Raw genomic sequence first — 15,908 nt, forward strand, 5'->3', positions numbered from 1 at the left:
TGCCAGCCTATTTTCAGCTCTCGGTGAATGCCTCAACTGTGCTGCAAGCGAATGAACGTCCCTGCGCTTCACATTGGTCACTTGAAACTATCCTAGAATTCTTAGTGCGAGTAGCATTACATAATAATGGTAATCGATAATGGTACACAATACACCATAATGCTTTTTTGCGAATCAGCGAAGGGGCCTGTACGCGTCCGTAAGGCAACATGCGAACATAATGATTGATATGTGGGGCTTAACGTCCCGAAGCCACTATATGATTATGAGAGACGCCGTAGTGGAGGGCTCCGGAAATTTAGACACCCTGGGGTTCTTTAACGTGCACCCAAATCTGAGCACACAGGTCTACAAGATTTCCGCCTCCATCGGAAATGCAGCCGCCGCAGCCGGGATTTGAACCCACGCCCTGCGGGTCAGCAGCCGAGTACCTTAGCCACTAGACCACCGCAGCGGGGCGACATGCGAACATAAAGGCAACTTGTCGTCATGTTGATGTTTTTGCTGTTGAAGAGAATTAAATATGTTCAGCGCCTTGTAATGAGCGGGCCGCCTCTAAAACACCCATTTTCATTAACTCAATTCATAGGTTATGACGCCTGGCGCAATGCTACGCTTCTACCGCGCAATATAACACGAGTTGGAGAGACTCCTCCAACTACTTAGCCTTCACATAACGTTTTTTTTCCGCAAGAGTTTCATACAATGACCTGTCTCTTTGGTGGAAAGCGTGCATGAAATGGAATCATATATTTATTGTAAATATTTTCTTTTTTCAGAGGCAACGCTGACTTTTTACTCACAATCAACTATGCCGAAAGCGTAACTTACGCGAGGCGAGCCCTTTAACGCCATTGTGTTAAAATAAAAAGTGAGTTTAGAGAGAGAGAGAGAAAATTTAATGCGGAAAGGCAGGGAGGTTAACCAGAAAACATATCCGGTTTGCTACCCTGCACTGGGGAAGGGGTAAGGGGAGACAAAAAAAAAAGGGGGAAAGGGAGGAAGAGAAGCACAAACACACACACACACACTCGCACACAGTAGTGTCACAATCGTTCAACGAGGCGGGTCGCTCGCAGAAACTTCATCAGCGCCTTCGTTGCTTTCTGGCGTGAAGCTCGATCTTTCCGACATTCCAAGATTGACTGTTCAGAAAATGGCTGGTCGTCGAGGCGAGCAAACACTGCTGAGAGGGACTGTCGCTGAGAGCTGTACTGGGGGCACTGACATAAAATATGTTCAATTGTTTCGTCATTGTCGCAATGGTCGCATGTAGCGCTGTCTCTCATTCCGATGCGGCAGGTAAAAGCGTTCGTGAAAGACACCCCAAGCCACATACGGCAGAGAAGGGTCGTCTCGGATCGGGGTAGGCCAGATGGAATAGTAAGTCGTAGGTATGGGTCCAGGCGGTGAAGACGGGTGTGGAGAAAACCGGGCGTATTCCGCATAGACCTTGCGACATCCTGCGCAAGCGTATAAATCTTTGCTGCTGCGTCGCTTCTTGATAGTGGAATAGGTTCCATCACTCCATTTTCGTGTGCATTCTTAGCTGCATTGTCGGCATGTTCGTTACCGATGATGCCGCAATGGCCTGGTAACCACTGAAAAGATATGTCATGTCCTTCGTCTTTTAGGTGACGGTACAGTTGTCGTATTTCGAGCGCCAATTGGTCTTGAGGTCCACGACGTAGAGCATTTTGTAGACATTGGAGAGCTGGTTTCGAATCAGTAAAAATGCTCCATTTTTGTGGTGTCTCTTGGTCAATCCTGCGGAGTGCGCTGCGGAGTGCCGCGAGCTCCACGGCTGTCGATGTCGTCTTGTGTGACGTTCTGAACTGGATGGTTTCGGCTCTTGCTGGGAAGATCACAGCTCCTGCAGATCCTCCAACAGTTGTCGAGCCATCCGTGTAAAGTTTGACATGATCTTTGTATTCTTCGTGTCGATAAAATTTGGCCGGGATTGTAGTAGCTAACTGGAGCCGGTGTGTCGATTGTCCACAACTATTGTTATTGGGTATAGAAATGAAAAAATAAAAAAAAACAAATGAAGCGATTGAAATAAAGCTGCAGTTCATTATTGTGCTATTCAAAAAAGGAGCAATTTTGTCAGTAACTGTAGAAACCTAGAAAAATTGTTTCATGCTCCCCCCTCAGGACCTGAATACAGTTTTACATTCAACGATTCATCAATGCTCCCCCGCATACATTATAATGGTGCACTCACAGTATTTCTCTGAAAGGTTCCCAAGAATCAAAGTAGTTGTGTGCGTGAAAGGTTCCCAATAATCAACGTAGTTGTGTGAATCAAAGTAGTTGTGTTCTTCCACGCACCTGGTGGCGTGAAAGAACACTAGCGCGGTAAAGGTTTCCATACATGTCTCTGGGCGAAGCTAGGCCTCCTCAATGCCTGTTTGCTCCCACTAACCCGGCAAAACCATGCCGGTAAGGTGACCCTTGCTCACTGACCGATCCCCCTTCTTCCCCCTTCATAAGACCACCTGCAGTAAACGCGGGAGATTAGTTTCCAGTAAGTCTCACCAAATCTCGGCCCTTTTCCAGTCTCTTGTAACCTCACAGCGCGCTCTCCTGCCGCTCGGCCTCTCCATCAGTCTACCACGGGATTAAGCTACGCTCCCTGCCTTACGCAACAAAGATGAAATGCTAAATAATGACCTGACACTCTCCCCTGTCGTAGGAATGGCAGCAAGCGAAGCATCGTGTGAGCGTGCCGAACGAATTGGTTCTGAAAACGTTGAACGAGCTTGATGTGCAGTCTGTCGTTCTTTAACCTTTTAACCGGAAAATGTTTGATGCCAGAGTTCACTCAAAAGTTCACTGCTTATATGTCACAAAAGTATGCCATCAATATGAACATGACCTCAGGGCAAAGTAGGTAAAGAGAAAAACTTGAAGACGAAAATTGCTCACATCTTCCCGTAGAAGAAACCGTGCGTTATATACGAAGCAGCCACGAATCGACTTTAAGCTCTGTAAAGAAGGGCTGTTTTTATTCATAACCCTAGACGTTATTGAATGCGTGCCCATCCGCTTTGTGAGCCCTCGCCTCCACCATCATGAATGGTAACCTGCCACTAATCCTCAAGAGGAAGGTACATAACAGCTGCATTTTGCCGGTACCAATGTCTCCTAAAAAATTAGGCCAGGAACGTGAGCCGCGAACGTGCTGTCTTACGTTCTAGTTTCACCCTCCCCCTCTGGTACGAAACCGGGCGCCTCTGGCAGCCGTCCCCTGCGAACACAGCATTGTTCTCACAGTTGCCTCCGAGCAGCTGTGATGTCACGTGACAAAGTGGTGCGGCAATGTCAGTTGACTGAGCGGTACGGAGGCGAGCGTTTGCACACGGCGGACGGTCGCAACACGCGCCAGGAGGCGTTCCCTCCAAGATTGCGTGCTTGAAGGAAGCTCCCAACTGAAAATAGAGCGACGTTCCAGGCATACTTTTTCTAGGAGGTGCTGCCGGTATTTACCTACGGAGCAGAAACCTGAAGGCTTACAAAGAGGGTTCAGCTTAAATTGAAGATGACGCAGCGAGTAATGGAAAGGAAAGTGCTAGGTGTAACATTGAGAGATAAGAAGAGAGCAGAGGGAGTCTGGGGACAAGCAGGGCTTAAGTATATGGGCCGGAGACGTAGCACGTAGGCAGGATGACCGCTGGTCATTGTGGGTAGGGTAACTGAGTGGGTTCCCAGTGAAGGAAAACGCGCGAAAGGGAGACAGAAAAACAGGCAAGCCAATGAGATTTAAAATTTAGCAGGTGTAACGTGGCAGCAGAAAGCACAAGATCTGGTATTGGCGCATCATGGGAGAGGCCTTTGCCATGCAGTGGGCGCAGTCAGGCTGATGATGATGATGCCTCCGCCTCCGCTGCATTTATGCTCTTGTTTTCCCTCATACAAATACGCTGTGTGTGTAAGAGAGAGAGACGTAGCTATGGCGGCTGCACTTTCGATGGAGGAGAAAATACTGGTTAGATTTGTGTTTACGTTGAAAGGACGCAGATGGTCGAAGTTTCCGGAGCTCTCCGCTACGGCGTCTCAATCATATTGTAGTATTGGGACATCAAACACCAAATATTAATATTAAGAGAGTGAAGTAAGCTATTTTCCTATAAAGAGGAGCGCAGTGCCGCTAGCGGTGCAGCGTTTTCAGAGCACGCGCTGGAGTAGCACGAGCGCACTACCGTAGAGCCTTCTAGTGGGCGCTCCAAATAATAGCAGAGTTATGAATATGGACAAAGAACAAGCTCCGAAAATAAGCTGCTTCGTACTTAGAATATGCCCTGACCAGGTATAAACACACGGGTTTCGTATGACAGTTTGAGCGGTGACAGTCCTGAGGGCTTGTGTTCCAAGAAAGACAATCGCCTGTGTTCTTGACGATTGCGATGGTTCCTCCGCAATTTGTACCGACACACTTACTCGAAAACACGTTTTGTACAAGCTCTATATGAATAAATACGTAGCCATTGTCACTAAAGGTAACATTTTGTCCTTTTGATGGTGCAGAATGCGAACAATTTTATTCGATAATGTGATTTCACGAGTTTCCCGGTGTCGTTCCGGTTAGTAGCCGAAGCATGTCAATTTTCAATTGAACATTTTCTTTGACTTGTCAACGTGTGGGTATTCTTTGCCGCGACGACATGAACAAAAGTGCAACTAAACTGAAATAAATCCACAGAACAGCGTCTATATTGGCATTTCACAAATAAGGCTAGTCTACTCGGTCGATGTCACTCGGTAGACTCGGTCAATGACACTCGAGTACGGTAAAACTTCTCGATGTGCCTTTAAGTGGCTAAAATACTTTTTTCAAAGCTACAAAACTATGAAAACTACCAAAACTAGCAGTTTCAATTTTAAAAACATTCACTGGAAGCCGGGAACTCAGGTGTGCATGGTTTGTGAAAAGGAGGTTTGGCTGCTTGTTTTTGATGTCAGAAGTCTCGTCCTTTGAATCAGTCAAAACGCTGCAAAATGTGTGAGGCACTGATTATAGTAAAGGAAGACCTTATCATTGTAAACAAAAAAAAAACTACTTTTTAAAAATATTGTACCTTTTCCTGTGCTCTATATATTGATATTGATAACTTTTTCTTTACTCCTTTCAAGATCTATATTCTGCATCTTCATGACAAGGTAGCTAACCGGTATGAAAATCAGCTAACCTCCCTTAACTTAATTTTTTCTTCCTCTTCCTCTTCTTTGTTGAGCCTTTAGATTTAGGTTCAGTGTAAACTCTGCTCTGGAAAGTTATACCACCATTCTGTGTTCTGCAGACTAATCGATATAGCTCCTTGCCACCATTTACAATGAAATGTCATCTCGTATCTGTTATGAATAACTACCACTGTTGCGGGTTCTTATCTGTAATTGGCGTTTATTTAAGATCATCCAAGGCATGCAACCGTGGGCAAGTCACCTAACTTTGGCCAAACGATGAACCCATTTCGTCTCTTGTTGCTCACTACGTCTAACGGGGCCAGCAACAATATATCAGCTTCTATCAGAAGCCTCTAATACTGTACGGTGAGCTTGTGGGTAAAACGGTGATAGCGACGTTATAGGACGTGATAGACGACACCACGCCAAACGGGCGGGCCGGACCTCTCACAATCTCTCACATTTTCTTGGATGAGTATACGTCTGGCTTATGGTAACCCGCGTTGCTCTGCAGGCATTCATCTTCCACGTGATGGAGCATCCGGCGAAACCAGGCTTCTACCAGTGCGTCACGTTCGCCTCTTTCCCTTCGCCCGCACACGAGAAGGCGTACAACCTGCTCTGCCTGCTGGTGCTCTACATCGTGCCGCTAGCCGTGATAGTGCTTTGCTACACCCGCATCTTCTGGGAAATCCAGCGCCAATCCAAGGAGGGGCAAGGCAAGTTGCTTTCTTTATTCACACGATGCTGGCGCACAAACAAGGCACCGCCTATTCTCCCTATGTGGGGCTTAGAAAAGTCGAGCATAGACCTTAATGAGTCCGAGATATCGGAGCATAAGCAATCTGCAGCGCATCCAATGTGCATACTATATGCGTCAGATGAAACCAAAAAGCGCCAAGCCTTCGCGATGGTATAGCGCACACCGTCCATGCAGTTATCACCACCGACAGGAGCACGCATCCTGTTAGACAGCTCGGCGCATATATGCGTGCCTCTCAATGGTAATAAGTGGAAGGCGCGCACTATACTATAGCGAAGGCTCGCTGCTGTTGGGGTTTCATTTGACATAGAGAGTACAATTTGAGGAACACCGTAAACTATGAAGCTTAAAAAAAAGAATAATTTATACGCTTGTACGAAGTGCTGAAGTCATGCATCATGAATTATTTATTACCAATAACAACAGTCAAGACAACCTAATCGACAATTACACGTCCGTGTATACTCGGTGATGTTACAAAACTATAACATAACATAACCAAGACAAGAGGAATGATCAGTTACGTAAACGTACATTGTGAAAACAGCACAAATCCTAAGTGCCCTATTAACAGACAAGAATGCCACAAACAATATATATATATATATATATATATATATATATATATATATATATATTGTGTGTGTGTGTGTGTGTGTGTGTAACGGACGAGACATGGCGGCAGTCAGAACACCAGTTTATTCTGACCCTTCGTCTTCCTCATCTTCCTTCCCCACATTCACCTGTGTAGCGTCACACGTTTCCCTTTCCCGCTGAGAGAGCGTCAACTTATTGGGACAATAGTAGCGACGCAGTTTGTTGACGTGCGCAATGTCAGTAGTTCTGCTTAACGGAGCTGCGCATCGGTCGATCTCATAGTTCACAGGAGAGACTCTGCGAAGAATTGTGTAAGGTCCTTCCATGACTGAACTGAGCTTTCGTTTGTTCGGGTGCCAGGGTGTTTTGTAGAGGACCAATTCACCAGGTTGGAGATCTTGTGGTAGGAATTTTTTGTCGTAAATTATCTTGTTCTTCCCATGATAGGCAAGCGTGTTCTTGATTGCACTTTTCCTTGCTTCTTGCACACTCTCCATTGGTGCGTCTCAAATTGTGTCGTATGAAGGAATTTCATACATTAGGCACGATGGTGGATATCGTGTTACTTCATGTGGGGTTCTGTTGTATTCATCGACAACATCCGAAAGATGTTTGACCCAAGACTTCTGTGGCTGCTCATTCATTTTGCACTTTAGCCGGGTTACAATAGTCTGATTTGTACGTTCGTTCATGCCTTTACATTGCGGGTGTTGGAGGGATGTGAACAATTGGTGGACCCCATCGCGTTTTAGAAACTGTTTGAATTTTCCAGCTGTCAAAGCTGGTCCATGATCAGATAGGAACTTCTTGGGTTTTCCTGCTGCAAAGATGGCGGTGATGCACGAAATGTATGCGTCACAAGTTTCGTTCTTGTGGGGAAACGCCCAGACATACCGCGTAGCGTGGTCGATTGCCTAGTGAATAAACTTCTTTGTCGAGCCATATCCTGAAAAGCCACCTATAGTGTCCATTGTAAAATATCAAAGGGCTGTTCTGCAGGTGGTAGTGACTCGAGAGATAAGAATCTCTTGGTTTTCGGCTTCTTGCAACGCTGACATATGTCACAGTGGCGGACGTAGGATGAAACGTCTGTGATGATTTCCGGCCAATAGTATAATGATGACAACCAGCCCAGAGTTTTCTTTACTCCGACGTGTCCGAACTGACAATGTGCTTTCTGCAGAAGGCCCAGTCGAAGCTTGAGAGGAACGTACACTTTGCGAATTCCTTTACGTGTCACGATAGTGACCCCGTTTTCCGTTGTGTACTTGCAGCGAGGGCGGTCATCCTGGTAAGTTTGAAGTTCTGGTAATGAAAGGAGTTGAACCATAGGGCTTCGCGAAAATGCGTCCGCCTCGATGTTTTCGCTGCCTTTTTGGTGTCGAGTGTGAACGTCATACATCGACAGCTTCAAAGACCATCGAAAGAGCTGGCCATGTGGGTTTTTTATGTTTCTGAGCCATTGTAAAGCAGCATGATCGGTGACAACAGTGAATGATCGTCCATGCAGGTAGCAGTGCCACTTGTCAACAGCGTCAATTATAGCGAGGCATTCGAGCTCAGTAATGGGATAATTTAATTCATGCGTGAGTAGCTTACGCGAGTGATAGGCAACGGGGTGTTCTTCACCATCATGATCTCTTTGCTTCAGAACTGAACCTACGCCTATGTTAGATGCGTCGCAATATAGAATTCATGGTTTCTCGCAAGAAAAAATTCGTAAAATGGGTTCTTTGGTCAGACAGTATTTCACGTTCTCGAAGGCTTGTTCACATGAGGAACCCCATTCCCATGGTGTGTCCTTCTTCAACAGCTTCGAAAGTGGGAAAACTATGTCACTGAAGTGCGGTATAAACTGGCGGTAAACGTTGGTGGTGCCTGAAACACGCTGAAGCTCTTTCGGGGATTTCGGTCTTGGAAATCGCAATACAGCTTCTAAGTTTCTTCGTATAGGCGACACTGTACCGTGCGACACTCTGTGACCCAGATATTCAATAGAATCTTGGGAAAAATGGCATTTTTTCTGTTTAGGTTTTATACTCTCCATTTTTAGGGCATTCAATAGAGCTTGGAGGTGCTGTAGGTTCTCAGTAAATGTGTCGGAGAAGACTACAATATCATCGAAATAGTTAACGACATTCTTTAAGTTATGTTTTCTGATAACAGATTTCACAGCTCTTTCGAATGTAGCAGGAGCATTTCTCAAACCGAAAGGCATAACAAGCCACTCATAATGGCCATTCGGCGTGACAAAAGCTGTTTTTAAGATGTCCTCTGGGTTCATTTTGACATGCCAATAGCCTGATGTGATATCCAATGTCGACTGGTGTTCTGACTGACGCCATGTCTCGTCCGCCACGCACACACACACACACACACACACACACACACACACACACACATATATATATATATATATATATATATATATATATATATATATATATATATATATCTTATTATATCTTATATATCTTAAAGCGCACTACTGCAAATCTCTCCTTAGCCACTGACCGGAAAGCTTCCTTCAACCGAGGGGTCTATGGCCTAATGCCATTAACACTTCTTCGTGCGCATGGTGTGGCGAATGTCAAACGTCAACAGCAGACTGGTATCCACCAGCCATCTGTCACGAAATATCATTTTACCCATCTACAAGGGGACATCTTATGAAATCAATCACCATGATATCGAAATGGCGGTCGCGGTGGTGGCAAGATCCTGTTACGAACGAGAAAACAGAAGGGCCGTATGCAGCTATGACTTTCACCTGACCCAAATAATGGCGATGCTAGCATCTACTGCTACAACTGGACTGGTTGTCGTCAAGGCAAGGGCTATATCGCAAGCTGGAGACGAATGCGTCGAATTTGCGACTCCAACGGAGCACTTGGCCCCTGGCGACCGCGCCTGGGAAAGGTGCTAACGGGGTCAACCTTGAAAGAACATATGTTAGCAGGTGGCGCGCGTTGAGAAGCGGCCGCATAGTTCCCTTCTTTGTGCAATGACATGTGCAAGCCCGAACGATAAAAGAAAAGCGATGTCCAGAGGTGATTGTAGTGTGCCGCAATGCGTGGTATGATGGTGGAAATGTGGCAACGTATCGTTCTATCATTTCCTGATGAATTTAGATGACACGCGACGGAGAACGACGCAAATAAGAAATTTACGCATTGAAAAGACGATGACGGACACTGCGGTAGCTTGATCAAATCAATGAATAATAATAATAATAATAATAATAATAATAATAATAATAATAATAATAATAATAATAATAATAATAATAATAATAATAATAATAATAATAATAATAATAATAAACATAATAATAATAATATTATTATTGATAATAATAACGTTATTATTATTATTATTATTATTATTATTATTATTATTATTATTATTATTATTATTATTATTATTATTATTATTATTATTCGCACATGCAATATCCACATCACTGCTTCTTTATTTTTGTTGCGGAGACAGATAACAATGTTAATAATAGATAACATCATCTCACATCAGCACCCAAAGAAGCTTTATTTCAGTTCCGAGAAGACACTTTTACTTTTTTCTAGTCGAGGGAAAAACGATGGTATTCGCCCGGTGCTAAATTCGTCTAAATACATCCGGACTTTCCGAATTTCGTCGGAAAACATGGATGTTGACCTTCTTCTTGCGCTCTTTTTTTTTTTAGAAGAAAGAGAAAGATTCGAGAAAGGAGAAGAAAATAGAAGGACGCTATTGTCTGCTTCCTCTCATGGGGGCAAGGCTCATCACCTTTAGGAATGGGTAACAGGGAAGTAAAGCTGATAGGAAGAAAAAGAGAAGATATCGAGAAGGGTCCAATAGATGACCAGAGAGTATTTCGTCAGTTAAGCTGTGCCGATTACCTAGCCTCTCACCGGCTTCAGAATGCTGCGTACTTCTTCTCCTTTCTTTTAGCTTCCATTCGTTGTTAATCTTTCTCTCGCTTCCACGTCATTTCGTTGTAGTTGGGGCCATACTGTGCAACGCGTTACAAGAACCGGGTGGTTTTCTGGCGTTTGCAGAGCTCTATCAATACGTCTGATGGTCATTCGTTTGCTACAGACGCACAAAACTATCCAGGCAGGCTGCTCTCAGTAACAGTGCATCTGCTAGATGTCAATGTTCGGGAAACGAAGCTTCTCCCGACTTTAACTAAATTAAGCGTGGGTGGCAAAAACTATCGAGACGATGATGGCTTTCGTAGAATCAGGGGAAACATAAGAGTGACGTAGCCTTGTTAGCTCTGATGAAGGTTGCGCCATTGGAACTACAGTGCGATCGCCTTACACCACTATAATAAATTGTTCTTGTCTTACACTAGCTCATTCCATTACATGGCGTCGAACTTGCAGATTTCATTACAACGCCATACTCTTTTTACATTGGCGCACCAATGTCAAACATCTACGATGGTCCGTGTATTGTAGCCGGTGACGTGAGTACTTTTTAGCGCTTGTTTCTGCAGTACACTTCAGCTCGGCTTATCTAACTTGAGAATAGATATGTTGAATGAAAGATAAAAACGCATTCCAATGTGTGAAAAGCAATAGAAAACAACTACGCTAACAAATCTGCGCAGAACCTTTCCTACAGAAGAAAGCAATACGATTCATCGCAAACGTAACGTACGCCAATCATACTCTCGAATCGTTTCTCTGCTATAAAGTAATAAACACTACTCTGATACACGAGAGGTGTGTATTGCATCCCGTTTTCTTTTAAAGATACTAAAAGCCTAAAAAGCAGCTGTGTGTTGGAAGAACAGATAAGTGATCCTCGAACTATTCCGGAATGAAATTTCTGGCTTGGAAATCCAGTGAGTGCGGCATTCATTTGCACGAACAACACTCAGGAGGTGGAAAAGATTGCGATGCTTGGCCATAAGTGTTGCCAGAGTTCCCACAACTATTCACTCCACCTCACGTATGGTGGTCAAGTTTTTTTTTTAAGGCCAGACTAATATCAGGGCAAGCAACGGGAATTTCTCATAAATTCTTCCACAAAAACACGACCAATAAGATGGGCGAACATTACACTTGTCGGTTCCCGGCTCACGTCGATGAAGTCGTTAATCTGGCCCGGTGTAACCCTAATGAGCGGGCTCATTGTCTGGCGTGAGATTGCATGCACCAAACCTATTGAGATGCCTCAGCTCTTCCCCTGGATTGTGCCCCTACAAAGCCGCTATTCACATTCCTCTATAATAGTTCGCATTATAGATCAAGTAGGACTACCTTTTCCTCCCTCAAGTCCCAAGTTGAGTAGGGCACAATAGGTCACGTTCCCGAAGGTTATTGCGAACGCGAACGTACCCCAACCCGAGAGCACTTAATCGTATTGACCCTGACTTTCCGCAGTCCTACTCTCAATGCGGGCACGAGTACTGCTCTTTGGATCATATGCTCTGGCTGTGCCCTTTCAAAGTAGGCTCCTGTCTGCACAGTCAGATGAAGTGGGACACGAAGCTCTTCGAAGTTAGGTCATCACTCTTAAACTACACGCTGTCTAGAGGGTACATGCAGTCACCGAGAGTTACCACCTCCAGGTTCCATCTTGGGTGGAGCCATGGACATGACAAGGAGCCCTAGGGCTCTCTTCACAATGTTCCTCGTGACTACTAAATAAAGCTCTTGTCACTGTAAGAGTGTATGTGTCTAGGACAATGTGCAGTATTAAAATGTCTCCTTCGCGTATCTCACCGGCGTCACAGTGCTGTGAAAGACTTAACGCCCGAATTTGATTTCACGCTTTTACTTCTCTGTCTCATCACCTTAAAGATATACAGAAGTATCAATTCGTGTTCTACAAGTAAGATTCGCATTAGTGCATATGAGCACAACGAACAGAAAATATTCATGTTTATTATAATTATACTGACAGGTATTTCCGCTTCTTATGATACAGTACACTCAGAGGGCGACCTACTAACGTGTAAGCTAAGAGAAGTTCTCTCTCCCGAGGGGCAACTGTTCACAGTGCATTTGCGCAGTCGTTCCGGGAATGTCTTGAAACTTCTCCGTGTCCATAAAGGTAGCTTAGTGCATTAGATTCCAGCCGTGGCAGCCACATTTTGATGGAGGTGAAATACTAGAGGTCCATGTGCTTCATTTCAGACGCAAGTTAAGAACCCCAGGTGGCCAATGTTTTGGGAGCCGTCCACTATGGCGTCTCACATAACTATATTGAAGTTTATTTATTAATTAATTAATTTATTTATTTATTTATTCATTTATTTGTTTATTCAGTCACTCATTTATTCATTAAAGTATCTGCAGCACCCGAAGACCTAGTTTGAAGAAGGAATAGACAGCTTAACTTATACTAACACAAAAAAGCGTGGTTTTGCACCAGCTCAAGAATATTAATTAGTTAGGGTCTTCTTTTTTGGTCCCCAGCCACACAGGCGCACTCTTATGTATATTTGACGTTCAAAAAATAAAGTAATTCTCTCATTTTGGGAAGAACTAAGAGAAAGTTTTGTTTTACAAAGTTTGACATTCTGCAGTATCTCGCTGTAACATACTCAACGTGTTTAGTCTAAGTAAGAGTTCTTCGAAAATAAACACCAAGGTACTTATAATCAGTTACTCGCGTTATCTGGACGGTGTCTAGTGTGTAATAAAACAGGTATGGATGGAGAACGCGAAACCTGTACAATCGTTATGTCAAGTCGTCTGACTTTGGGATGCCAAATCTTGAAACATTCCTCTGCATGCAGGTGAAGAGGGTGAAAACAAAGGCAATGGGGAAGAGAGCAAGCGTGGACGGCTGAGGTTGCGGCGGTCGGACATGCGACAAATGCACCGCGCACGAAACCGCACGCTGAGGCTGACCATCATCATCGTGCTCGCCTTCTTCCTGTGCTGGACACCGTACGTGACCATGGTGCTGTGGTACCAGATAGACCCGAGCGGCGCCGAGCACGTCAACGGATATCTACAGTCGTCGCTCTTCATGTTTGCCGTGTCCAACTCGTGCGTGAATCCACTCGTCTACGGTAGCTACACCAAAAGTTTCAAGCGCATCCTCGCACTGGTTAGTGGACCACACCTTTTTGAATACCACCCCTCCTTGTCTTAGCCTTATAGAGCTCTGTCCGCAAGCATAGAGTGGTAGCAATACTGTATGTTCATAGGAAAGGACAGTCAGTTACACCGTGGTCTCACCATGATGGATCGATGATGGTGATACCATGACTTACAGAGCGTTATAACTGCAGAACAATTGGAGGGACGGCCATGTCTTCGTTTAAAATCCTGTGTTGGCATCACACAGGTCGCACGCCTGATACACATAAGCCAAATCTGTGTCGCGTTTAGAACGCCAGTGCTTGCTTCCCAATAGACAACAGCGTCGCCAATGGTCCAACTCTTCTGTGCGAGCCATCGAAGTGAAACCTAAATGCAAGTGTCAAAAATCAGACGTGCCACGACCAGATCAGGTAAAAGCAGGAAAAAAACGTTCAAAGGAGACAACACGCAAAACAGAACGTAGAAACCAAGTGACCGAAATGAAATGGTTTAAAACAGTATAAACTATGCCTTCAGTTTCCGTATGGAAGCCTTGTTCACATAGGAAAGACTCGTTGAGGCTTTCCTAGGTCTGTTTTAGTACGGGGCTGAGACACCTGGCGTGCGATGGTAGGTGATCGTCATCATTCCTATTCAGCATTTTTTTTTCATAGTAGGTATAAAGATGATTCTAGATATTGACGTGAACACCAGTTTTTTTTTTCTTTTACGATTGGTCGCTTTAGCCTAGTCTATGCTTTGGTTTCAAGTAGCCACATGTTTCTCAAGGGTGCTGGATACGACGTTCTTTATGACATTTTGAGGTACAGTCTTTGAGTTTTTCTCGGAAATTTCTGCTCTTCCCGACATAGTCATAGACACAGCCTGCACAGCTGTTCTCAGAAATTTCAATTCTGAGAACAACACCTGGCAACTTTTTTTTTCTTGAGCGTGTCCTTCACGTGAAACCAGCTCATGTTTCAATTTACGGGCAGGAACACGCGTGACATGCACATCGAATATTCACTGAATTCATACCAAGGCTGAAGAAACCAAGGCTGGAATTCATACCTGGAACGTATAGGGGACAACTCTATGAACTTCGGTCTGCCTCAGACAGTTAGGCGCTTAGGTGTGCAGCGCTCTGGGAATGAACAAAAACACCAGGGTAATCGTTGTATGAAAGTAAATATAGTCATAGCTACACGCTTGAATATGTGAAAGTTAGGCTAAGGTGTGATATTTACCATAAAGTCGGGAGCTTTAATGACTTTTGTTGCAGAAAAACTCGCAGTGAACATCTCTTTTTTTTTCACAACAATGTGCAGGTCTGCTGCTGGATTCGCAAGGTACAGGGGGGCAACTATTCAACGTACGCCCATGCGTCAACGCGTATTCCCCTGTCCGAAGTTGCGTGCCGCAAGACGATTCCTGACGTGGTTCCAGCAGAAGCACCCGATGACCACAAGCCGCGCTGCTTGGTGTGTGTCCCTCCTGCCAACAGCAATGAAATCCAACTGGAGCTCTGCCAGCCAGCTACAAATTACACTTACGCCTCGGTCCCGAAGGACACTGGCGACTGTTCTGTTTTGTGGAAAGTGAGGAGCTACTCCGCCAAGGGTCACAGGAAGAGTGCTGTTACCGTGCTGCAAAATGGTGACACCGGCCACGGTCATGGTGTTCGTGTTGAAAATAATAGAGTCAGAAGCGATCCATGCAGCTTGTGAAAAGTTATGTGGTCATCTGCTCGAACAATTTTTATACTGATATGTTGGGAAACCTTATCACCGCTGATAAAAAGAAAGAGGACGGAATGCGTTAAATTGTGCTTACCATTCGGGGGTCATGCAGTAGCTGTAGATATGGTGTGAACTGGTGAGTAAGAAAATAACGGAGTATTGCTTTTGACTGACCTTGTTTATTATGTAAAATCTGTACATTGATGGCTAGGTGTTAGTTCGTTTTAAATGTTTGTTTTTGAGCACTGAATCACGAAAGGGTGTATAAAGTGCACTCAACGTTCACTGTCTCCTCCAAATCTTTTACATCTCTATTTGTCAACGAATTAGACATATGCTCAGAAACTGAAAAACCCCCTGCATTCACTAGACATGCAGAGGCGTGCCTTATTACAGTGTAGTTATATATCTCCCCGCTTGCTTGTGTACATCGCACATAGCTCTAAAGGTTCGTAGCAATTTTACAGATAATATTAAATTCGTGCTCAAGAGAACAGGTTGTCTGTAACAAATGCACAAGATAGACACGTTCAACGTATTGTGAAATTTGCGTTCCCACTCTGCCTAAAGACATGTGCG

The 15,908-nt window shown here is 44.5% G+C and overlaps 1 protein-coding gene across 1 annotated transcript in view; it reads left to right on the forward strand.

Annotated features, from left to right (window-relative positions):
• The window catches only part of LOC119164618 (adipokinetic hormone/corazonin-related peptide receptor variant I), an 86,970-nt gene extending 71,653 nt beyond the window's left edge, over nt 1-15,317 (forward strand). The window contains exons 2-4 of the mRNA XM_075868495.1: nt 5,699-5,903; nt 13,320-13,615; nt 14,919-15,317. Coding sequence (XP_075724610.1) covers nt 5,699-5,903; nt 13,320-13,615; nt 14,919-15,317 — 900 coding nt within the window. The remainder of the gene's footprint in view (nt 1-5,698; nt 5,904-13,319; nt 13,616-14,918) is intronic.
• Nucleotides 15,318-15,908: the final 591 nt, after the last annotated feature.

This window comes from Rhipicephalus microplus, chromosome 1, assembly GCF_043290135.1.
Source record: "Rhipicephalus microplus isolate Deutch F79 chromosome 1, USDA_Rmic, whole genome shotgun sequence".
NCBI classification, from domain to species: Eukaryota; Metazoa; Arthropoda; class Arachnida; order Ixodida; family Ixodidae; genus Rhipicephalus; species Rhipicephalus microplus.